The sequence below is a fragment of the Cololabis saira genome, chromosome 20 (genome assembly GCF_033807715.1).
Source record: "Cololabis saira isolate AMF1-May2022 chromosome 20, fColSai1.1, whole genome shotgun sequence".
NCBI classification, from domain to species: Eukaryota; Metazoa; Chordata; class Actinopteri; order Beloniformes; family Belonidae; genus Cololabis; species Cololabis saira.
In genome coordinates, this window is record NC_084606.1 from 13,962,716 (window position 1) to 13,989,438 (window position 26,723).

Here is a 26,723-nt window from a genome sequence, read left to right on the forward strand (position 1 = left end):
TAAACACGAGAAAGATGGGTACTTCAATGAAAAATACAGGACTGTCTCAGAAAATTTGAATATTGTGATAAAGTTTTATTTTCTGTAATGCAAAAATGTCATACATTCTGGATTCATTACAAATCAACTGAAATATTGCAAGCCTTTTATTATTCTAATATTGCTGATCATGGCTTACAGCTTAAGAAAAATCAAATATCCTATCTCAAAAAATTAAAATATTCTGGGAATCTTAAACTGTAAGCCATAATCAGCAATATGAAAATAATAAAAGGCTTGCAATATTTCAGTTGATTTGTAATGAATCCAGAATGTATGACATTTTTGTTGTTTTAATTGCATTACAGAAAATAAAGAAATAAAGAACACAATATTCAAATTTTCTGAGACAGTCCTGTAGATATTTTATTCAACTTTGCCGCTGTTCATACAAAAAGTTAATAAAATGTCCTATTTAAAACTGGTGTATTGTTGAAACCCGTCACTCAGACCCGACGTGCTTTCTCTTCAAATGCTTGTGCATTACCAACGTGCTCCCGTGATAAGCAAGGTCTGCTTTGCAAACCTTGCAAGTCATCTTTTTATTTACCGTATCGAGGCTAAAAGGCTCCAAAACTTTAGAAGTTTTGTTACATGCAGCTGCTACGGGACGGGACGCCGTCATTCTGTTTACCCGCTACCGCTCGGCAGAGACGGTATCGCGCATGCGCAACTCTCGGCAGAGATTTTATTGAAGTGAGACGCCTCACTCCGTTGGAAAAACACGTCTGGCGACAATTGTCGACAATGGAATTCATTGTCGACAATTTTGATTATCGATTTTTGTCGACAACGACGACGAATCGTTGCAGCCCTACTGGGAACACTGTACTATAAGTTCCTGAATGCGTTTTAAGTTCCCCCATGACTTCAGCGCCCACACCCTGGGTGGGGTTGGCAAAAGGGCCTTTCTGTGTGGAGTTTGCATGTTCTCCCCATGTTCCCTTGGTTAGCTACCCGCACAAAAACATGCAACACAAAAACCTGGGCTATACACGGCCCCCCTCTGGCCAGATGTGGTGGGGAGGAAATGGCTGGAATAACGTGATCCTTCCCCGCTCTACGTCTGGCCAGAGAAGCCCCACCCTGTCTGGTGAAAAGAAGCGGAGTAAGTAAGGAGGAGACTTGAGCTCTATGCAGGGCCCTTCCGGGGTTGGTAGAGGGTGAGTAATGCCCAGGACTTACTTAGGTAGGAGCACTGGGTGATAAAATGGGAAAAAAATCGTGATACAAATATTTTGAAAAAAGACTTGGGGGATCAGCTTGGGCGTGCTGTTTGTACCAAAGTTACCAACACAACCACGTTGCCTGACAAATGCTGGTTGAAGAATGGGATGCCATCTCACAGCAGTGTGTGACCAGTGTAGGTGCCAGGTTGTTGTTGCTGTGTATGATTCCTTCAGAGGCTACTGAAGCTTCTGATTGTTAAATGGATAACTTGCCAAAATGTGTTGTTCTTTAAACCTCAATCATCCAATCCACCAAATGCCAAACAAGAGTAAATGGCTAAATAAATTGTTTGCATTGGTGGAGAAGATTGGGCACATTTTTCATGGTCACAACCCTAAATACTCAACTCTATTGCTCATCCTACAAATGCATGTTTCCTACAAATGATTCATGCTGTGCTAGTAAATCAGTCAAGCATCCAATGAGGCACCATTTAAAAGGGAAATAAATAGGCTTTCCAATGGTATAAGTTTATACATATACATGTATATACAGTAACAATATGACAAAATGTAAAGCCAGGATGAAAAGATTTAAATCATTTTCCTCCCTTTAACGTAATTGTAAAATTGTCTGGAGAAGACATTGTGACATTATCGGGATTGTGTGTTTTACTAAAATATGGCATCAGACAATTACCCTCGGCTCCAATGCCCCCTGCTAAGCTTTCAGACTCTATCCAGGCTGCGGAGAGAGTGGTAAGAGGGAAGAGGGACTGCAGTGCTTCCTGAAAACCATAATTCCAGACATGACACCATGAAGGAGCATCCCTGCACTCTGGATATTGAACTGCTGGATTTGAGCTTTAGTCCATGTCGTCTACGACGAGAGTTCATCGGTATTTACTTGCTGACGCTGCATCTGATCTTATTAGCTCAGTCCTGGCCAAGCAACAAACACCACCCTTATTCAGTCGTGGTGCTGTGATTTCAACTTTGTTTTTCTTTCTGCTGTGATAAGTGAAATGAAAATCATTTGAGAAGTTAGATTGCAAGAATATAATATGATTTCAGTTAGATTCAGATGATTTGTGGGTATCTTTTGCCTCTACATGTTTCTTTGGTTTGTTTTTAACCAAATGAACAGATTCTATTCTAATGTAGTAAGCAATGTTTTCCCTTTAAAACACCAAACTCTTTGTTTAATCTGTACATTTCTTCCCCAGTAATAAACGTTTGAGTAAATAAAAACATTATGAGCAAGGCCATTTTTCTTTTACATACTGAAAATACTGTAAAGAAGAACATTTGAAGCAGTTGTGCAACTAAACAAGACAGCAGCAGTGTACAATGCTTGCTCTGCAGACTATTTCCATTCCAGCTGGGTGAGTTATGGTCAGGGTCAATAGATTTAGGCATCCTAATAAAACCAGGATTTCAAACTCCATGTTGGCACAGTGTCTTTCCCAGTAAAAAATACTGATGCCTGTCCTTGTGAAGAAGATGATCAGCTAAATGCCTGACTATAACAATAAGAATCATGTAGAAAAATGAAATATAAACATGTTAAAAAAAATTATATATGTGTATATCTATGTATGTGTATACACATGTTTTTATAAATATATATACACATACATACATAAATATAGTTTCTTGTCAATAAAATTCAGTTGCTCTTTGAAAAGAAGCTATTTTTCAACAGAACTAACACAGCCTAACATGCATTTCTAAGTCTAGCCTTTTGAAGGTTTTTAAATCCTGCTCAAAATGTAAGTGAAAAACATAAAAATCCCAACTCCCATCTTAAAAAAAAAAAGAACAAATTCACTGCAGTACTGACAATCAGCTATAATGACCCAATTTAACCTCCTCAAGCCAAAGAACATCGGAACCAACTGATATGTTAAAGAGGGTATCCATTTCTCACTATTTCCAATGCTCTCTCCCCAATTTCCCTTTTGTATTTCTCTCCTCTTTACCATCATCTCATCTCTCCCACTCTGTCTTACCCTCACTCCATTTCAAAAGGACACATGTTTCCTGCAGTCATTGTGGCACTGCATTGGTATTCTGCTCTCAAATTAGCCAATGGCCAGGCAGCAGAAGCTGCTTCTAAGAACCAGACAGCAATCTGACACAAAGTAGAGACATAAAGAAGGGAAAGCCTTCACAAATCACAGGAGCTCTGAACATGAAACAGACAAAAACAGAGAGAACGACATGACTGTCTGGCAGTGACATTACTTGGACCTAAAATCAGCTATAAGTGACCAATATGAAATGTTAGACTTTGCTTTAGAATATTGTTTTCCTTTGCAACCCAAACGAAACAGTATCTCTAAACATTTCTAAAAGGTGTCAATTTTTTCCCCTAGCATTTTACTTCAGGCCCATTCAAAGAATTTTGAACAAAATATTTTATTTGTGTTTATTTTCTTTGTAGCATTGGTAAAGATTTAAGGAAGTGCTATATAATTGCTGGTGGCAAAATAACAATCTACAAATTTAAAGACTACTGATGAGCAATTTATTCACAAAAGAGAAAGTAGGACTTACAAGCTTTTCATTATCCTAAATATTGAAATGCAACATTGCAACAAGCCACAGAGAATGAAGGAATTCACAAATGAGAAAAGGAGATAAGTGCAGGAGGACAAGATGTAGGACTGAAGCTTTTGACAGGTGGTAAAGGGGGGGGGGGGGGGGGGATGGGGGGGATGGGGGGGGGGATGGGGGGGATGGGGGGGGGTGCGCGATAAGGGGAGTGAGGAAGAAAACTCATGAGGAGTAAAGAGTGATGTGAAGAGAGGTGGAGAGCCTAGATAGCCTTGACAGAGAAGGTAAAAGGGCAGAGTCAAAAATTGCAGGATGAAGAGGAAAAAGAGATGGATGAACATCTCACAAGAACAAGAGCTAGAGGAGAAAAAATAGATATGGAAACAGGATGTGTCACTGAAGAAGGGACCCTGAGTTTTAAAACAGAACAGAAAGAGAAAGTGCAGGGCACCCTAAAGGACGGGGAACACATTTATTTGTGTTTCCTCGCAGTGCTTTTTACATTCCTACTCTTGTATTCTCTTCGCATGAAATGTCCGCATTCCTGTACAAGATCTTTGCATCACTTTCATAATTTTTCAGCTGGGACCGGGTTAAATAATGGCAGCAGCAATTACAGTGGCACTTAAGCTTCACACCAAGTTTGGGGATCTAGCATCAACGGTCAAAGCCTGCCAGGGCATCTTCTGTGGTTTGTAACCACTGCCACAGTTTGGCAGATGCTACAGCTTTACCGCTGCTTATTGCCACCACCACTGACCTACTGACGATTTGTAAATACACAGCATCACTGGTCCTGACAAGATGTCATCATCACAGAAGAGTTGATAGCTATAAGATCTCTAATTAAGATACAAATATAATAACAATGTATTATTTAATGACCTGTTCATGTTTTAACGGTTCAAAAATTTTATTTCCTCACAGGCTGTCACGTGAAGTGCCTTTCCTACCCACCGCAGCCACTGGAAACAGTCTTAGCTGAAGAAAATTGTAAGGTAATGCACAACTAACAGTGAAGGGATGCAGAGGTATTGCAAAGTAATTGTAAATGCAAGAGTAGTCCACTCTTGCATGTGAATTTTTTATGGAAACTTTGACGTTAAATACGGTTTCCAAAACATTCAGCCATACTGAAACTAGCCCTTGTAGAAAGTATAAAACATATGCTTTAGTCCTGGGATTAAAAGTGTTAAACCATGCCATCTTTTTGAGCAAAGAGCTTGAAGAAAGCTGTTTTGATGAGAGCATAACAAAATAGCTGGATGTCAGCCTGACAAAGCTAGTTCAGGAAGCCTGAAACACTTAAAATGTCCTTCCAATTTAAATTGCCTCCCAATTGCCTAAATTGCTGCATCATGACATTGCTAAAAGAAAGTTAGTCACTATGGCAAAAAAAAAATGTATTTTCTGTGATGGCATACATAGTCAGCATAGCTTGTCAGCAACATTTCCAAGTTGAGGCAGTAAAGGAGTGTACTGCACATCACTATTTAAACAAATATTTAGCTCCGTAATCACCCTGCAGCCAGCCTTTCATTTATCTCTTGAATTATCAGCACAACTCCATTTTTCACACACAGTTTATACTAAACTGACTCAGCGACATGCAACTCATTTCACATTAACCATCAAAACAACATACAGTATGGTAGGTGCTCTGAATGTTGATGAAATCTAACTTACAACCAGTAACAACTAAATGCTTTGTTAAAGGAGCTGTATGTAAGAGCAATAATAAAACGAATCATAAAATGACCCCGATATGTCAACAGACATTTAAAAATCATGTTAATTTCAAATACTTATGTCACTGACAACAGCACTCAAGCCAGGATATTCCAGTTTAAAAAGAGGAGTTGCAGCCCTCAACTGATGTTTATGTTGTCATTTTTTGTTTTGGCCTGAAGCTCCACCCTCCACCTATCTCCCAATCACCAAGTCAGTATTGTTTCGGCATCCGGGTTGCCAGCTCGGCTCTAATTATCGCAGCCATGGCAGCCTACGTTCCTGCTGCATTCTGCAGCCTACCTGGCAACCTCTGGTCGGGGGAGGAGGGGGAGGGTACACGCCGCTCAACAATATTTTGAAAGTGACTGCAGTACCAGTTTTGGCCAATTCTTACAGACTCTTACAGACTCCTCCTTTAAAACTCCTTTAAAGCTGTGCATATCATTTCATTTGGCATCAAAAATGACATTCTTCCAAGTTCCCTCCAAGATTTGAGATCTGCGATACTCAGAGAAAATGTAATACACTCAAAAGCCAATTCTCACAATCCATAGGCCTACTATGGGTATGATAAATGTTTAAGTTAATGAAAATTTAATTACAAAAGACTGAAGAGTGCTTTGATCAGAAGGGTTGGTTGGAGAAGGCCTCTTTTCTCAAAAAAAACCCCAAAACAAAGAACCAACAACATCACACATGCCAAGGCTTAGGAATGCCTCGCTGCATCTGATAAAACCAGAAGATGTCTAGAACAATGTGCTATGGACAGATGAGCCCACAGACCACAAGATTCCATAGGTTAGATACCTTATAGTACTGAAAGTTTCTTCCATGTCAACCATAGTATTGTATATCTTTCAGACAAATTAGACAGGCCATAGTAAGGAGAGCCCACACACCTAATCATTATTTAATCATAACACTGCAACAAAATCCACATTGAGCAGGGGTGGTACAAAGGTTCCTTACCTTCCTTGCAGTACTTCCCCTTGAAGCGGGTGTGGGTGCAGTCACAGTGAACTTCTCCATATTGAACAGAACAAAACCCTCCATTGAAGCATGGGTTCTGTTTGGTGCAGAGGTACTCCAAGTCACTCTGAATGCCCTGGCTATTTAACAAAGTTGGAGGCATCTCTCCAACCTTCAGATTGGAGATCCATCCCTGGAAAGGTGGCTCATACTTGACAGTACTTGATGTTAGTGCAGAGAGGCGGACATCAGGTGGGATTCCACCCACAAACAAATCACTGACCACAGCCATTTCTTTCCTCTTCGACCTAACCTCGGCCACTTTTGTCTCCCCATCTACCATAAGCAGGGTCTCGCGAAAGTTGCGGGTGAGCAAGACCATGTGCCAGCGGTCGTCATTCACCCGGGTCTCCATGTGCACTGTGGCAGGTTCAGCACAATGGATGGCAAAACGCAACTGAAGGCGACCACCAGCAATCAACAGTTCCAAAAAGTCACAGTTCCCGCCGTCATCCAGGTAGAGTACCAAGGCTTGGCTGACGTTTGACTTGAGACTGAAGCTCAGCTCCCCCACGGATCCAGCTTCCCAGCGCCCATAACGAGCATACTGACCTGGCGCCCCGCCAAATTCCAGCATCTTCACCGTAGTGAGCATGTTGAAAAGGACAAGAGGCCACAGGGGCCAACCCAGTAATCTTAACCCCCTCGTCATACTAAAAGAGGCAAAGATTTCCTATGTCTACTAGATCCTTTTGACGGCTAATGGGTCACAGAGCTAAGGCCTAGCTTGATGCTGGATATAAGGTTTTAAATGTACACCAAAATTGTTTTAAAATGTTCAGATTCAAGATTCAATGGAAATGTAATCCTCAAGGGAGCCCCTTTCTGAACGAGCAAATTTTCATCTACTCTCCACTGCCGTTTCTGTCTTTATCCTGACTCTCTCCTTTGCACCTCCATCAGTTGGTACCTCTGGGAAAGATGAATTGCAGAAGAGTAAAAAGGGAGGTGGGAGAGGGTATAATAATTTCAACACAGCAGGTGTTTTTGTTTGCTTGTTTTTTTTTTAAATCTTTTTGAAGAGCCGTATTCTAAATCAAAAACAGACTGTTTGTCTGTAAAAGCCCTGTTTCCAAGAAATTTCAGCTACTGCCAAATGCTTCTGGGAAGTCTGATCTTGTGATCTTTGACAGGAGTGCAAGCTGGAGAAAACAGAGGGGGAGCAGTAGAGTCTATGGGTAATGGAGGTTTCTGGTGTCTCTTGGAACATCCAATCCTTTCATTTCATAATGGATCCATTCTTTGCCAAAACTGGATGTAATGTGACGATTTATACAGCTTTGGGCACAACGATCATCGTGGCAGGCAGCAACCTGAAAAAGAAAAGCAAAAATAGCTGTAAATTGCACGCTCACATTTTCCACATTTTCCAAAGAACAACAATGTTTGGCTTTCCAAATTCGTAAGTTTTCTATGGAATGCAAAACAAATAAACATGTACATTTTCAGGTGAAAGCAAACACTTCAAGGAAAAAGTTTCATCAGTTAAGCGGTAAATAAGTCCGGAAAGGGTTTGGGCAAAAATAATGCTTCATGGGCAGAACAGAGATTGATCACGGACGGAGGCTTTTTGGCAGAAAGTGTGTCGATTTGTAAATCACAAACTAGCACTGCGGCACAGGCACTAAAAGCAAGCATATGCAAACACACACATTATTAAATCAAATGTAATTCAGACTGGAGAGCTGGAGAGTCAATAGCTATGTGAAAAGCTGATCTTGACCCTGGAGCGCGACCTAATCCCCCGCTATTAATTCATGAGTGAGATTTAATTTCCACCACAGAGTCTACACTAAACGCTACCCTCAACCCTGCTCATGCTCTCTTGTGCGATCCTGCATTATTTTAATGTGACAAAAGTGATGTCGTGGGCATACAAGCAAGACAGAGAGAGAGGGGGTGAGCAATACAGAGAGAGAAAGAGGCTGCATAATCATGATCTGGGAAGGGCAAAGCTCAGCATCGATGGAGTAAGATTAGGGGGACAGAGGGGACTTAAAAAGCTGTGAGAGACAAACAGGAAAAATAGCACTAGGGTAATTTTTCTTTAGATGATGTTTTGAGTTGTGAGTGTAAAAAAATACAAAAAACTACTAGATGGATCTGGTAACATGAAAGCACATCACATGGGCTCATGGGCTTTGCGAGACTGAAACATTAAACACATACACGTACCCTCAAAGAAAGACCAGTGGGAAACTAACATTTATGAAGTGCCACTTTTTAACAGCCCGCTTTATACTGTTGAAACAAGCAAATATGAACTACCTCTAATATGTGACAGTCACGTTATTCCTACAGCAACGAAGCTGCTTAATTTTTGTCTAAATATACATAGTTAGTCTAAATATAAATACTTTAAATATACATATTTGTGTATAGATCCAATGGATTTCTTGACAAGTACATTAATACTTATAATTATTATAATGATTTCTTTTATTCAAATTAACATTTTATGGAACAGCCAGAATATGCAAGGATTACAGTATTCTGTGTTCAAGTACAAGTTCTTCTGTTCTTGAGGAATTACAGGAACAGCAAATGCAAGCCTGCCATCACCATAACAACAGGATGCTGTGTCGAAGCTGTCGAGAACCTTTGCCCTGTCACTGAGAATCCCACTCTTGCTCTGATTTTTTAGTGAAGCACAAAGGCTTTGTATCACACTGAATAATTTTCGAAAGAAAAAGAAAAGACCATTTCAACCCTCCTCAGACATGGCTGATTCGATGTTCTGTTGACGATTAAATCTGTGGACTCTGGAGTTTTTAGTCCCTGCCTAAACTAGAAACATGAAATAAAAACTATATGAGACACTTTCTACAGCCATTAGGTATGCAATGAATAAATACATAAATAAATAATGCTAACCATTCAAGGAGTAAACCATGTTTTACGAAGCTCTTTTGGAATGTGTAATTCGAAGCTGAAAGCTGAAACAATTGTTGAAACATTGCAAAATGCAAGCCCTCAGAGACGTGGATCTCACGCAAGAAATACTGAATGTGTAACGTTACAAAAACATATCACATAACCAGCTGTAAGCTTCCTAAATTCCAACCCTCTTTAAGGTGAGCGTCTTCTCACCAGCAAAATAATAAAGACATCATTGAGATTGTCTTTTCTTTCTTTATTGTATGGATTCTCTACTAGTCTCAACAAGTTTGTCTGTGTTGAAATTGTTGTACTTTTCATCTACTTGCTCGTGATCATTTACATTTCAAGTCCTGAATACTTCAATCCAGCCCCATCAGTATTTATTTTGACCTTCCATAAAGACAAATGTATAGAAATTGACATATTTTGGCCATAAAAGTAAGTAAAGGAAGCCATCTGTGTCAAAGAGAAAGGAAAATCACTAAACATTAGTGAAGAGCTTCACATCATAAATCATTCATATGTATAATGCAGTCGATACATGACTTCACAAGTTATTTCACACCTCGAATTGTGAACAACCCACATGGAAGCTCAGCAACCTTAATGATCCACATGACTTCTTAGTACCTGCAAGAAAGCCATGTGGCCTCGTTAAGTATAACGATACTAATGACCTCACCAGTGGCTCGGCACCTTATTACAAATTCGTATTTAAAACCTGTGCTAAACTGGTACTGGTTCTAGACTGGCCAATAGCAGTAAGTTCAGAGGCAAACAATGTCCTCATCACTATTCATGTCATGTAAATTCATTGTAATAGTTCCCTGTAACAAAGGGGTATGAATGAGTAAGTATTAAGAAAAGAAAAAGAAAAAAAATGACCACAACGAATAAAGAATTATAGCCAAAGCCATTCCTCTCAGGTGCTGCTGAAGCAAACCGACTGGTCAGGGCTCACAGCAGTACAATAAAAAGATCTATAACTATTATTTTTATAGAAACATGAAGCATACAAAGTAAATAATTATAAAAATAATAATACTTCAATCCCCGAACATCTAGACAGAATCAAAAGAAGCAGAAGGTTCATCCATGCACACACCGTCTTTTGTGTGTGGACCGTGCGCGTTTTGTGTTTTATATGTAGTTTGTTAAAAGAAAATGTTTGGAAGAGTGTGCTGCTGCCCTGAACATATTTGATATATTTTGAAAGTTAATATTTTCACTTCATGGCATAATCTTTAATAGATTTCAAATGAAACAATCAGTCATGACGTCAGTCCCCCATGTGCACGCCATATACCGACGCGCACAGACAAAATACGGAGATGATGTGTTACCACAAATGTTTAGACTTCAACTCATACTTCAACTTGTAAACCAAACGGCGGTGCACCAGAAAAGGTTTGGGAACCACTGATTTAGTCAACTGGGTGCAGGGGTGGAAAAAGTAATGAAAAAATGTAATTGAGTAAAAGTATCTTTACTTTACTTAAATCCTACTCAAAGTAAAAGTAAAAGTACTCATCTAAAAATGTACTCGAGTAAAAGTACAAAAGTACTTCATTTAAAATGTAATTTGAGTAAAAGTTACTTTCCGTTATTTAATGCAAAAAAAGGATGAGTCACGAATCAAATCCAGCACAAGTTGTTTTAATCAACTTCGAGGCATATTAAAGTACACATCCACACTTGTTCGAGTACATTTTTTTACATGCTGATGTCTTGAATGCTGAAAGCTCCATTCTGCCATGCAGGCAAAAGTTTGGCCAAGGGTTTTTGTGGCTGGTTTCTGCCCGCATTTAATTTTTTCACCATAGATTTTGTACTCAGTAACGTGAGGGGGTTCAAATGTAGCGAAGTAAAATACTTGGGTCAAAATGTACTCGAGTAAAAGTAAAAATTACATATTTCAAAAACGTAAAGTAAATGTAATTTGTTACTTTCCACCCCTGACTGGGTGATGCGTTTACCCAAGGAGACGTACAAGTGAGGAGCAGCATTCAAGCTTCAGTAAATTCATGTAGCAGAACAAAAATAAACTTTGTCCAAGCTCACATTCTCATGCACTTTGTATTAAGTCTAATCTATTAGCACTATTGAAAAAATGAAACAGAGGTACAGGCGGAACATAATAGCGATTTAGATTCAACCATCTTCAACCATCATGGAACCACATCATGGTAGGGTTTGGATTAAGAAAAGAAAGAAATGGAAGAAAAGAGATGGCACCGCCAAACAATGTTCCTGAGAAGAACATGGTGGACGGTGAGCAGTATAAACCCGCATGACTGAATTTAAATCTGGGTGCAGACCTAGGTGTCACTTTGTAGGCACAGATTAGTGGTTTGAAAAGAATTCTGATAGCTACGGGTAGCCAGTGGAGATCAATGAGTAATGGAGCAACGTGTCCTTTTTGAGTGAATAATCGCCACCCGCTACCGCATTCTGGACCATTTGCAGAGTTTCATGAAGCATAAAGGGAGACCAAATAGAAGAGCACTGCAGTAGTGGCGGGGAGAAAACCATGATCTGTACCCAGAGCTGGGTGGCATACTGAGTAAAATAGGGTCTAATTTTTCTCATGTTGTTAAGTTCACAGTGACATGACTGAGAGACTGAACATAATCTGACAAGGATAACTGGTCATCTGCAGTTTTGCCAACTCCTCAGACAGGAAAGTAACTATTGGCTCTCCTAAAGGTCACTAGAAGTCGCTAAATGATGATCACATAATTTGCATAACTTTCCATTTGTGTATAATTGTAATGGATGCTGTAAGCGAAAGGTGGGTGAGGTAAAACAGAAGTTAAAATAAAAACGCAGTATGCTGAGAACTACGAATTAACTTTCTTTTGGTTGATTTTTGTTTTTATGTCACAATTCTAACCCTCTTCCTTTATCCTGTAGGCCATGTCTCTATGAGATTAACCTCTATTTATGCATGAATAAATAAATCGTTATTTTTCCAACAGTGCTGGGCCAGTATGGGATCAGCCAGTTGTGGCTTTGCACGTGCAAACTTTATTTGAAGGATAAAGCAGGGTGGGCATCTCCAGCTCTGACCACAGCCTGTGGCTCTGACCGGAGCACGGAGGGGCTGCTGCAGGAGTGCTGGGCTGCCCTGAAACTGCTTTGGTACGGGAGAGGGGCTCACAGACACACCAGCATCTCACTGCACAAAAAGTGCTTTCACAGTAGAGCAGGGGCGTCAATTGGGTATTGCAAGGTATGGCAGCCGCCACACCTTGGCTTCAAGGGAAAATGTAAATGTTTTTTTTTTTATATACATTTATGGAATTACTCTGTGTCTATTTGTATTGATTATTCTATTACTTAATACATATAGAATAACTACAAATGCAAATCAGAACAACATGATCGATTTCACTAGTTATTATAAAAAACTGAAAATCTTAACAAGAATATTTATCTTATTTCTAGTTAAAATGTCAAATTTTTTGTCAAAAACAATCTTATTACATTTAAGACAAGACTCAAAAACAACCATTTTCACCTGTTTCAAGTAGATTTTCACTTAAAATAATTGGAAAAATCTGCCAGTGGAACAAGATTTTTTTGCTTGTACTGAGAAGATAAATCTTGTCCCACTGGCAGATTTTTCTACTTATTTCAAGTGAAAATTTACTTGAAACAAGTGAACATGGTAAAATAAGTTATTTTTCTGGTGATGACTCTTGTTTTAAGTGTAATGAGATTTTCTGACAAAAAATTTGACATTTTAACTAGAAATAAGACAAATATTCCTTTTTTTTTTTAGTTTTTGCTGTGAGCGAGACTGCATTTGAAAAAGTTCCAATTTTCTTGACCACACAGATAAGCTACATAGCAGACTTTTGTGATGAGTATTTGCTGGAAGTGTTGATTGATACTGATACTCTAGTTAAGTTCTGTGACTCGTAACCTTGCCATACCTTAGCTTCGACTGAATTGACGCCACTGCAGTAGAGTCACCAGAAGACTCCAATAAGACCTTAAAAAGTTGCTTGATTTATCGCTTTTTGAAAAAAGTCGCTGGAGTGGTCTGAAAAGTCACCAAATGTAGCGACAAAGTTGGTAAACTGGCAACACTGGTAATCGGTCATGAGTCGACAGTCAAATTTCTTGCAACCTTCGTTTACAAAGCTTTTGTTTGCAAAGCTTTTTTTATTGACATTGACTTCTTTGTTTGTTGTAGTCTGTTACTTATAAATGCAAACTAATAAACAGACTAATAAATGCTTAGTCATATGTTTTAACTTAGTGTGAGGGATCTTATTACAATTTACAAGATAGTCACCCAGTTATGATAAGTAAGTAAGTAATCTTTATTTGTCAGTATACATCTTTGCAACCACACACCGAAATATGTTCTCTGCTTTTAACCCATCACTAGTTCAACTCGAAGCAGTGGGCTGCTATTTTTCCAGCGCCCAGGGAGCAATAAGGGTTAAGGGCCTTACTCAGGGGCCCAAAGTGGTTCCTCCTGGTGGCCATCCCAGCGGCTTGACCCTACTGTAGGTCCCCCAGACCCAAGTTGACCCTCTGTAACCACTAGATTACCACTCATATTCTCAACTTGAGGTAACAAATATTTTACACTAGAGGGATACCATGCCTGTAACACTGAAATCTAGCGTGTTCCCTGTCCATTTTACATTGACTGAAACGGGGTGGCAAGTGAAGGTTGGTTGTAGGTTGATAACTTGCCTCTGAGTGTACACTTAATCCCGGGTCATGACTAATGTAAGCAGAACTGACGTAGGGTGGAGGGTTGTGGGTGGGGTTCGTTGATGACAAGATGAGGATGTCCACAAGCTCCTCATCCTTAGAGGTCTGGAATGTTAGGGAGTGGTTCGAGTAGGACCCAGATGCAGGAGTTCCAAAAAATTATGATTTATTAACTAAAACAAAATCAAAACTCTGCTAAGCAGGATACAAAAAACAGAGCTTCAACAAGAATCAAGAACTACAAAAAACCTAGTCAGAAAACACGGAGGAACAAACAGTCCGGACCAGCAGGAAGCAAGGGAAAGACAAGACCAGATATACACAAGGGTTAACGAGACACAGGTGCAGACAATCAGGGCCGATGGGAAACAGGAACGTCAAACAAGAATTCAAACACAAAGACATGGGCTTCAAAATAAAACAGGAAGTAACAAACCGTGACATGGAAGTCACAAATCAGCATATTACTGAGCAGTAATCTAGAACTGGTTACTGAAATGATAGAGTTTGGCTTAGCAAGACACAAAAAAAAAAAATTTACAAACTGAAAAGCCTTGAAAGAAGTTATTTGCATTCAGTAAACTTAACTGCCGAGCTGTTAACGGGAGACTACTGGTCATTGTTGTGAAACACGATTTGAGTGAAATCACGACGCAAATATTCAGCATAGATCTGCCACTCGTTCCATTTCTGCATCAGCCAGCTCTGCTGATGTTGGTGAAGCAGGGCGGCAGAGGCGGATCTAGGGGGTGGCTACTTGGGCTCAAGCCCCGAATGTTTTTCCAAAAGCCCCGGATCCATAGGAACCGTGGGTGCTTCGGGGCCCGAGCGCCCACGGAGATGGCCGAGCGCTTTCCCATTCATTGTGTATGTGCTGCCTCCGCGCAAGAGCGCAGGGTCTGCAGCCGAGGTCGGCGGCGCATAACAGGGCGCACGCTGCCAGGTTGGGCGCAGACTCGGCGCAGAGACGGCTCAGGTGCCCAGATCTGAGAAAAAAAATAAATAAAAAAATCGTCTGGTCTAAATGTTCAATTGGGGCGCAAACACCGCGGCAGGTGCCGTCTCGCGCCGCCGAGCTCGGAGGGGAAGCGTCCGCTCTGGGCGCAAAGCGCAGACCGAGCCGGTGTTCTGTCGATTTCTGCTGCTTCGTCGAAAAATGCTACCACGGCATAAACCGATAGCGTCTACCTGTCGAGTTTTGCTACCCTATCAGAAAAAGTTCCTTAATGGTTTTCTACCTTTTGTAGAGCTACAATTTTACTGTTTTACCCCCCAAACCACTTCCTTTCCCCCCAAGTGGTCCTTGTGTCTTGCCAGGCCGTTATTGTAAATAAGAATGTGTTATTAATGATGACCTGCCTGGTTAAATAAACGAGAATGACTGAATGAATATCAAATTAAGCGATAGAATTGTTTTATTTTTTCCTCTTTATCGTATAATGTTCACAAAAAGTAATGCAATTAATGTCATGGGTAGTGAATTTTGAAGGATCAAATACTCAACATCCCATATTATCAATTTTAAATCAATATTTCAGGGGTAGCATAATTTGATAGTCCAGTAAGGTCCTATCAAATAATGCTCCCGTCACTTAATGCATTCAGTTAAGATACTAATCACCTCACTACCACTGCAGGATGAATCTCAGCATTCTTATACATCAATTCAGCCATTTTAAATCAATATTTCAGGGGTAGCATAATTTGATAGTCCAGTAACATCCTATCAAATAATGCTCCCGTCACTTAATGCATTCAGGGCACGGGAAGCATCTGAAATGATCTCTGCTGGCCTGATACTGTGCCGCAAAATATCTAAAATTATCTAAATATCTTAAAACATTTGCCTGCGCCCAAAACATGTTTTTATTTCACCGTGCTGCGCTGTGACGACATCTCGGCGGTGTCCAATAGGAGAGAAGGTGGTGGAGGGAGAAAAAAACTTGCAGGTTGTAGATCAGAGACGATCAAGATTGAAGAAAAAATCATTTCGGCTGTGAGTCTGTGTGAGGAGTTGTGGGTACGAGACTGCAGGCCTATCGTGACCTCAATAAAAAGGGACAAAGGTGGAGAAAAATCTCCCAAAATTTGGACATGCCAGGTGTATTTAAAAGTGGTAGAAAACTTTTGGTAGTGGTAGAGAGCTATTGCAAACCGAGCTGTAGGCTACTGTACGTCCAAAGGAGTGGGAAAACGGCGCCAAACCGGGAACCCCCCCCCGGGGCTAAGCCCCGGATCTCCTGACATCCTAGATCCGCCCCTGCAGGGCGGCCAACCAAACAGACATATACATCATGTTACGTAGTTCCACTCGATAATACAGCCCCAGTCGAATTTGGCTTCAGGGATTGGGGAAGCAACAACATGCCTTGTGTTTACAATGCACAGCACATGTTAAACACATGTTCATCACCCAGGGATTATAGTGCGGCCTAATCTGAAAAGGCCTAATATTTATAAACAATGTAAACCAGAATGGTATTTTGATCCACTTTGATTGTAGGAATACTGATCATATCTTTCCATATTAATGTTTTTTTGTACCTGCAGTAGAAACCAATAGGCAAACATTTGTGTGTGCTTTTAAAGTGTGCTTTAACAAACCAAGCTAAGGGGCAAATGCCACAACTTTACAAACTGATCCAGGGATCAGGCTGAAAGCAATGAAATAAGGGGAGATCCCACCTCAAGAGAGCAATTTGTACCCACCCCTCAGCTCCCCTGACCTGGCTTCTTGCTCTACATTACAACCTTCAGTGTAACTCAATGGTCATGTTAGCCACCACTGACCCATTTGTTTTCCCATAATGCCATAGGTAATGTTGGCAAAGGTCTTCACAGAAAATATTCCCCCTGTCTTTGGATACATGCAGACTGCAGTGAAAATGGGACGGACGGACGGACGGACGGACGGACGGACGGACGGACGGACGGACGGACGGACGGACGGACGGACGGACGGACGGACGGACGGACATACATACATACATACATACATACATACATACATACATACATACATACATACATACATACATACATACATACATAGAGATATTTGATTATGACGACATAAAAATAAGTACAATGTGTATGTGGTTCGAGTGAGTTGAGGGAGGATATATTCCGTGCTTTCTTGTGTGGAAAAAATGAGCTCTGGTGCATCATTTGCATAGAGACTTTGGCATAAATGTGTGTTTTCATTTTTAATCCATCTCTTGCAGAGCTACGCCTTGGCCCCAGGTCTTTAGATTCCCCACAGACCAGTGTACACCTGTTGTGTGGTTCAATGCCAGGCTTTCATCTCCCTTCTTCTGTAAACATTCAGCTCAGAGACAATCAGCTGAAGTTTGGTTTTAATAATTCACTGCCCATCAGTTGAACGCCGAGTTGAGTGCTGTGGATTTTTTTTTTTCTCGCATAAGCACCAACCCTTTATTTAGAATTGTAAATATGACAATGAAGCTGTTTTCAAGTGCCATAAAATGGCCCAGGCCCAAATAAAATATTTACACAGTACAATAATCTCTACAAAGAATAACAGAGGTGTACCTCAGAAAATATTCCCATGTGCTAATACTTTTTCCATGTGCGAATATATCAATAAATATTATAGAGCATCCACATAGAAAGTAAGCACTCACACACTGTGTCCTACTCAAGCAGAAGCCATTAATCCTGGCCAGTGAGAAGCTCACCAGTGTACCATCCGTCAGCATAAAGCTGCTGTGGCTGTTCCTACTGCTGTGCTCTAATTAACCAGAGCAGCATGTGGACTCACTTTTAATATTACTGGTCAGGAAGGAAAATAAGGGTTTCAAAAGAAAAGAAAAAATGGTGTGTACAATGAATTGCCAAGAGACACATGAGAAAAGAGTGTGTTATAGGTGTTATACTGAGTATATAAATAAAAACAACAAAATCTAACGACACGCCCTTCATGGAGTGGTCCAGACTTTTGCGGGATTCTGTGACATCACAGACTTAGATCTTGCTTCTACATCGAGCAACAACGAGCTACTATGCACAATGTCATACAGACATGACTGAGAAGGGTAATGTTGTACTGTATCTCTAGGACAATGGTTTCCACAGATATTTCCTTAAATTAATTCGCTGTCGGCTGTCCGTCCCTTTGTGCCGCCACCAGTGGGGTGCGTGCAGGTGGTGAGTCGGGGATGGTGGGCATCTTGGCCCTTCTGGGGTTGGTCGCGCTGCTCTGGTTTTTCCTTCTTCCCTCTATCCTTCTTTACCATCTTCTTCTCAATTTGTCTGATTGGTGGCGGGAGTGGCAGTTGCTCCTGATGCTGCTGGGTTGGGAGCCTGGTGAGTTGGCTACTGTTGTCGTGGATGGGGCTGCAATGGGGTTGGGGGCCTGAGGGGGGGGGCTACCTTATCGCAGCCCTTGTCTCTAGGGCCCTGCTTGAACCTCTGGTTGGAAGTGGTGCAGGATTGGGAAGGTGGGGCCCTGTGGCCACAGGTTCATTTTGGGCTTGTCCTCGCCGGTTGGTGGGTTACAGCCAGTGCTAGTGTGCCCAAGGGCGATCTGGGACAGTCCGATATGATGAGGATGCTGGTGGCAGTAACCAATGATGATAATAACTAACATTGTTATCAAATGTTTGGAAATTATTACTATTTTTTTATTTTTTATTTTTAAAGTGAAATAACTTTTTATGAAACATATCAGATCTTTTTAAATTTGATTGCAACAAGGGGTATCAAAAAAGTTAGGACCTACAAACAAAAGACTGGAGAAGAAAGTGGTACTAAAAAGAAATAACCCAAAGGATATTTGGCAACAGATCAGGTTGGGTATGTAAAGAGTATTTTTTGGTGCCTGAATAATCAACCAAGTCCTATTATTGCCTTTTTTTTTTTTTATTACTTACATAGCGTAATATAGCCATGTAATATTGATGCCTTTAAAAAAAAAGGCATCGATATTGTATATGTGCAATCAACAAGTGATCAAAGAGACCAATTTTAACCTTTAATTTAAAAGGTTTCATAAAATTATTACATTTATTTAGGAAATGCAACCATTTTCATCAAAGTCTCTCCATTTTCAGGGGCTCAAAAGTACTTAATTGAAAATATAACTATTTTTTTCATACTTGGATGAAAAGTCCTTACAGTTAATGACTGTCTGACATATAGACCCCATGGACATGGACCAAATTATGGATTTCCTCCCTGGAGATGTGTTGCTAAGCCGTCACTGCAGCCACCTTTAGTTGTGCTTGTGTGTGGGTCTTTTTGCCTTCAGTTTTGCCTTTAATAAATGAAAAGCATGCTCTGTTGGGTTGATTTCAAGCAACTGATTTGGTCATTAATGAATATTTATTTGCCTTCAAAAACTCTTGAGCTGCTTTTGCAGTATGCTTGTGGTCATTATCCATTTGGACATATCAGTTTTGTAATATTTTGCTAAATGTGAGTTTAGCTCTATATACCTCAAAATTCATCTTGTAACGTCATCAGTAGTCACAATCAATAAAATATGTATATGTAATATATATGTAGTATTTGTTTTCTGAAAACGTTAATCTGGCTCTCCTCTTTTTGAATTTTACTAGTGGTTTACACATTGATGTAAACCCTCTATATTTACTTTCCTGAAGACATCACTTGATAGTAAATTTTGATGATGATAAATCTACTTTCTTTAGAGTATTTGTCATGGTTTTGTCTCCTGCATCTCATCCACCACCTTGACAGGATTCTTGTCTTTGGGGCCCAGTTGTTCAAAGGTAATCCAATCGGGTTTTGGATGATGGATTGGATTAAATCTTGAAAATGGGTTGTTCAAAAACAAAAGCGGATTCTGAGATCGGATTAGATCAAATAATCCAATCTTATTTCTGATCTGGATAGAACCCTCAGTTTGGGCTGTTCAAAACTTTTTAGTAGGATCGGGATAACTTTGATCCAAAAAAACAGGATTATTCTGATCCTAGCAGTTGGATTCAGGGGGGATTTCATTAACAAAATGTGATTTTAATTAAATTCAAACTGGTCAAATAGATAACAATAAGTGTGTAGTAAATATTCATTTAAGTATTTATCTTTTAACCTTGTTTTCAAACCATACACTTGAGATTTTATACTACCTTGCATCATAGACCAGGAATGTAGAAATACAAAATCTACTCAATAGCTGTCAAAATCAAACAAGAGTATTCAATTATTTTTGTTTATTCAAATAAATACACTTTGAGTTACCCCAAACTGGCTATTCTACTTGTTTGTTTTTACGCTCCTAGTGGCCTTCAGTGTGATATGCAGCCTAATTTACAGCACTCATTATCTGGATTTGGTAATCTCGAAAATTTGGATAAGACTGATCCAATCCTACTTTGCTTTGAGCAACTGGGATAACATTGAGACGGATAACGTGATCCAGAATAACAAAAAAGGGATTTCAAAATCTGGAAAGTTTTTATCCAGATTAAACCTTTTGAACAACTGGGAAGGGTTTTTTCTTCACTGTGGAAATGATTCTGTTCTCTGTTTTGGTGATCTTTTACGTAGATGTTGTTGAGCTTACCAATGTTTTGTTTCTTTTCAGGAGTATATTAAACTGTTGAACTGTGTATACATAAGGTTTTTCCTAAGCTAATGATGATGTCCTTCATTTTATTTGAGATCCTCTTTGACTTCATATTGGTAGCTCGGTTTCATTTGTTTTGAAGTAACAAGGAAATGAACATAACCTCTTTTCAGTCTCTTTTCCAAAAACCTTTTAACACTTTGAAAATGGTGGTTCTTTTGTTAATATCGCTATAATTTCTTAATAGTAAACCCTATCATTTTGTGAAACCTTTGAAATGAAAGCTGAAATTCTTCACTGTGATATAATCTTGATTGGTATATTTCTAATCCATATCAATGGTGTACCAAGGCCAGATCATAAAAAGCTTTGTCATTGTCTAATTACTTATGGATCTAACGGTAGTGGCTATAGATGGAATTGGAAGAAAAACGATCACCTGCATTTACTTTCTTAGTGAATGCAGGTGAAATAAATGGGTGTGAAATAGACAATATTATTCAAGCCAATGCTTTCAGAAGCATTCCTGGAGGTCTGCAAAGCATTGGGCATATTTTAAAGCAGTAAAGAAATGGATTGAGGGAATCCAACTGTGTTTGTGTCATTCAAATCTGTTGTATTTTCAAGTTGCATGACTCATATTAAGGGGAATATGTGACCTGTCTGCTTGAATGGCAGACATAACTGTACATCTCTGATTTATTTCCACATATTAACAAGTTCTGAAAATGAGAATATCTGAATCCATGCGCCTTTTTACTGCTTACACAGCCAGCAGTCACATCTGATTTGTGTGACATGTCTGTGCCACATGGCAGAGAAAAAGAGAAACATTTGAATAAGGTTCCATGATGCAGAGGAGAAACCATCTGTAAACACTGCCAAGATTGTCTTTGGTCAAAGCTCATTTAAAATGGACTGAGGCTATGTGATAAAACTGTCCTGAATAAAAGAACCAAAATTTGAAAACAAAATGGAAATAGAAATGATCTCAGAACTAAACAGGAGAGGAATCAGGTCACTTGTTATCACCTCTCAGTTGAAAATCCTACAGCTCTGATGGTAGCATCAGAGCGTCAGAGGGGTTGCAGCCTGCACGGGCCTGCCTGCAAACCAGACCTTTCAACAGTTGAAAATGTGTATCATGAAATCCAAAATACAACAAAGAAAGCCCAGGGATGTTATATTCTATTCAATTCAATAATACTTTATTAATCCCAGAAGGGAAACCATATGTTGCAGTATCTGTCATTATTTAAGTCTTTTTTTAAAGAGTCGTCATAGGTGGCTGTGGATGCGGGCAGGAAGGATCTTCTGTGTTGCAGTGGAGAAAGACAGTCTCTTTTGAATATTGCCTGGTGAAGAGGATGTTCAGTGTTGTCCATTATAGTTTTCATTTAACAAAAAATCTTATTTGCACAATCAACTCTAAGATCTCCAGAACACAGCAAGCCTTCTTTATCAACCACTGGCTGTCACTGGCTCAAATCACTGGCTTTAACCAGATGACAACAGATGTGATTGCACTCTCCACAACATACAGTATGTATAGAAGACACAGTATATGCAACATCTTACTGCAAACACTGAAGGAAGTACACTTTCTCCAGAAATACAATCTGCTCGGCTGCTTCTTGTAGGCAGTATGTCTGTTATGTTTTAGTTTCAGTCCGTTATTCAGGTGAACACAGAGGTATTTATACTCCTCCACCATCTTCACTTCTTCTCCCATGATGAAAATAGCATATTTTATCCCTGGTCCTCCTAAAATCCACAGTCGTCTCTTTGTCTTGCTCGTCTGAAGTTGAGGTGGTTATTCCTGCATCATGCCACAAAGCTGTATGGTGTGGGAACCTATTTAAAATCAGTATACTAGCTTTAATCAGTCTCATCAGCCGAGAGCCGCCATTGACCAGTTCTGGCTTTTAGTGCTAACTGCATTTAGTGCTAACCCCTATGCAGAGATGCTAATGAAGCAGGCTAAGGGCTCAAGTCTTTTTATTAGCTTTATAACAGAAAGATTATTAAGGACTATAGTGGGACTCCTTATTGCTCCTTTTGATGTGACACCTTGACAAGGTGAATCATAGTAGATAAATCTATTTGCTCTGCAAGATGAAAGGTTATCAAGGTCTAAACAAGAGGGACATTGTGAAAAGTACACTAGACTGATCAAAATACAGTTTATTATGGTGTATGCGTTAAACTCTTCACTCACAGGTTATTCAAAAGGAGACTGGGAAAGGTTATTTTACGCTGGTCTAGTTCGTGTGACATCAAAGTCACATGAATCCTCCCCTTGTGGAATAAAACATGCATCAAATAGGCAAGTGACAGCAAAGGTCTGCAGAGGCAGACATGTCAGTGTTAGCAAGTTACTCAAGGGCATTATTACATCCCTGATAAGGCCAGCAAAATGGCGGCAGAGAGGGTAGGCAGAGGGGAAAGCGGGAGAACATAAGGCATAAAAAAAACAGACGGAGAACATCACCCATGACACTCAGCCTGTCATGCTACTTTGACGGGCTGATGCACTGACATGCATTCACACACACACTTACACTGCCACATGCAATGCCTTCTGTCAGGGTGTAATGTATCAAACAGAGACTGAAAAAGACAAAAAAGAAGCTGGTTTATGAACCTATACTATGAGATTAGCATGTGGCTGCATCTCATCCAACCCCCCCCATTACTCCCTTCCGTTTCCATCACACTCCACCCTTCCTCTCTGCGTTTATCCGTTTATCAGCATTGCAATTTGACTTTACCCAACCTTTTTCCCCAATCTTATGTCAGTGTAATTTGCACCCTAATGAATTGGTATGCGGTGCCAGTATGCTCTGTCATGTTATTCCCATGTTCTTTTGTTTTTTTATTTATTTTACCCCTAGTGTGAGGCAGATGCTGTGTGCCATGGATGTATACAGGATAATCATGACACTTATGTTCATTTTAGAGCGCGGACTGGTGCCACATTCATGCAAGGCAATCAAAGACAACTTGGACTAGCATTAAAAACATTATAAAAATTGTTTTTATGGAATGGTGTGGATGCACAGCAAGTCTCTGCAATGACCGGTGTCTACACACAGGCCCAGTTTTATGCTCCCAAAACCTCAGAAGACTGCAGTTAATGCTAAAGGTGTCACGGTTTGGTTTCAGTTCCTGTTTCATTTTGAAATCCGTACCAACTTGTGACAGAACGGACCAGCCTCTTTCACGAGTTGGTAGATTAGGACCCAAGCGCAGGAGAGCAGGAGGCAAGAGTTCCAAAAAAAAAGGTGATTTATTATGTAGAAACAAACCACAAGCACTGCAGAGCAGGGTTGACCAAGATATGCAAAAACACGCAAAAAATCCAAAAGCCTGACAGGACACAAGTAGAGTGGAAAACAGTTTGGACCAGCACGGAGCAAGGGAAAGACAAGACCAGATATACACAGAAGGGTTAACGAGACACAGGTGCGGACAATCAGGGCAGATGGGAACCAGGGAAGTCAAGACAGAACTGAAACACAGACACGGGTGTCAAAATAAAACAGGAACTGAAACCAAACCGTGACAAAAGGAGACCACAAGCAACCAATCCCCCATCTTCCAACTGGAACACAGATAGTTTTATAATTTCTGGAAACCTATTTTCCATTTATCCACTGTTAAATATTATATAACTCCCTACATGCTAGAGTACAAACTGAGATACAGAAGGCGACCCTCAAACAACTCTCCTTCAACCTGGAACCAAACATGCAAAATAGCAATTCAGAGAAAATATTAAATGACGGCTGATTACCATCTTAAATCTACTATCAGAGAGCAATTTTTAACAAACATGTCTGATATGTGCACCTTCTTGGAGAGTCTGCCCTAAATTATATGAAGCTATGGAGCCAAATCAAGGCCAAAAGTTTTGCTAATTTGAAAAAAAAATTTGAACCTGAAAATTTTTTTTTACAGTTTCAATTTTATTTTTTTCAGTATCAGATCTTTTTTTCAGTTTCAAATCTTTTTATTTCAGTTTCAAATCTTTTTTTCAGTTTCAAATCTTTTTTTTTCAGTTTCACGTCTTTTTTTTCAGTTTCACATCTTTTTTTTCAGTTTCACATCTTTCTTTTTCAGTTTCACTTCTTTTTTTTTCAGTTTCCAATTTTTTTTTCAGGTTCAGACTTTTGGCCCGGATCTGGCGTGGGGGGCGTGGCATCAACTGAGAGGGGCGTGGCATCATGAGTGACAGCAGAACAGAGAAGGCGGGGGACGTTACTCAGTCCTGTTGCCTTCAGGAAATGTAGGTTGCAGAAGTTATCAGTAGAAGTATGATTCAACACTGTATATACACCATATTCACGTGATTGGCAATGGAAAAAAAACTGATATTAGTGACACATTTCTGTTTAAAAAGCTGTAAAAAAAATTTCAGGTTCAAATTTTATTTTCAAATTGATTTGGCTCCATATGAAGCCAGCTTCTTGACCGTCTTAAACCTTCATGAACAACTTCAAAAGGTTGTAGTAATGCATTTCATCCCACCCGCACACAATGTATAAGGCTGTGGTCAAATAATTTGATTTAACTCCTTATTTTATAGGGACTGATTAACCCTAGTGATAGCTTTCAAAGTTAGAGGCTATTTTCCAAATCACTCTTGTACCCTTACCGTTACTATTCTGAGGCCATTCATGTAGGCACATCTGTCATTGAGAACTACAAGTTTTCTGATGATGCGTCAGTGGTAGTTATTGTCATGTCAATGTTTGCTAGCTTGTTGATATAGCGTAAATGTCCCACCACCACAGCTGTGTTGAATTCATCTTTGGAAAACATGTGACATACTGTGTATTTAGTCAAAAAGAGGACTACGGACCACGTTGGGTATCAAAACTCTAATCTCTATTGTGGAAAACGGGAGACATTGGACATGACAAGGACAGTCAGGCTTATTTTGTTTGAAATTTATGATGGGCAAAAAGTTCAATCTAAGTGGTAACTACGATGAAAGCAGCCAGAGAAGTTATGGTCAAAAAGAGAACACTGCACATCGAAGATCACTCTTAAGAGAGTGCACTGTGTTAGAGTGTACTCACAGAAGTACTCCGTTAAATCCGAGGTTTCGTTTAAAATTACATATACCAGGAAAAAAAAGGAAATAAGGAATAATGATGTTATAAAATTTTATCCCCAAACAATAAGTTCAATGAGCAGGAGGAAGACAAGCTTTAAAACTCTGAGCAGGATATAAAACACAACCAAAGTTATTGAAGAATAAAAAAACAAAGAAAAGAGACATCTCAATATACCTGATAAGGCTTATGGAGTTTTGTACGGTTGCAAATGAATCATACAGATCAAAATAAAAACAAACGTACAGAGGGGATCTGGGGATCAACCAAAGCAATAAATCTGGGCCTGAATATTATGCTCAGCTTTCCAGCTTGGAGATGTTTGGGAGCCAATATGATTACTAAGAGTCAAGGCCCACAGATTTCTGCAGCAGGTGAGCAATGTGTTTAATTTCACAGACCTCGTAGACTGTGATCTTATTATTGGCCTCTCAATTCACTCCCCGCACTTCCTATGGTGGCATATTGATTTGGATAATATGGTTGAAAGCTGTGTCTTACAAAAGACTTCTCAAAAAGCAATTCCCATATAGTTCTCTGTAAAAGTCTATCCTTTCCCCACTCTCCTTTCTCTTTTGAGTAGTTAGATGGGAAATAACTGATGAAAAGTGGAACTGGCACCACTCTGAAAACACTGATTCAGCCCCCTGTCAGCTGTACGTGTGAAGGGAAAGGTACATGTACAGGCTTACACAGTCACTGTGTAAGTCAGAACAAGTTGGTCGGATTTTGGCTTGAAAAATCATGAGGTACAAATTGTTTTGTGTATAGTTATACAACCAGTAATTTGTGAAAGGGGGCTCTTATTTAATGGAGCAAACTGAAGAGGACCGAAATTGCATAGCAAACGGCACCGTCCCCAAAAACATTAAAATATTACACCAGTTACCTCTAGTGCCAACTGAAACC

At 39.8% G+C, this 26,723-nt stretch overlaps 1 protein-coding gene across 5 annotated transcripts in view; it reads right to left on the reverse strand.

Annotated features, from left to right (window-relative positions):
- Positions 1-26,723, reverse strand: part of nrxn2b (neurexin 2b) — a 966,013-nt gene that overhangs the window by 838,627 nt on the left and 100,663 nt on the right. For all 5 annotated transcript variants that reach the window (XM_061710648.1, XM_061710646.1, XM_061710647.1 and 2 more), the window contains exon 2: positions 6,468-7,840. In XM_061710648.1, coding sequence (XP_061566632.1) covers positions 6,468-7,179 — 712 coding nt within the window. In that variant the 5' untranslated portion in view covers positions 7,180-7,840. The remainder of the gene's footprint in view (positions 1-6,467; positions 7,841-26,723) is intronic.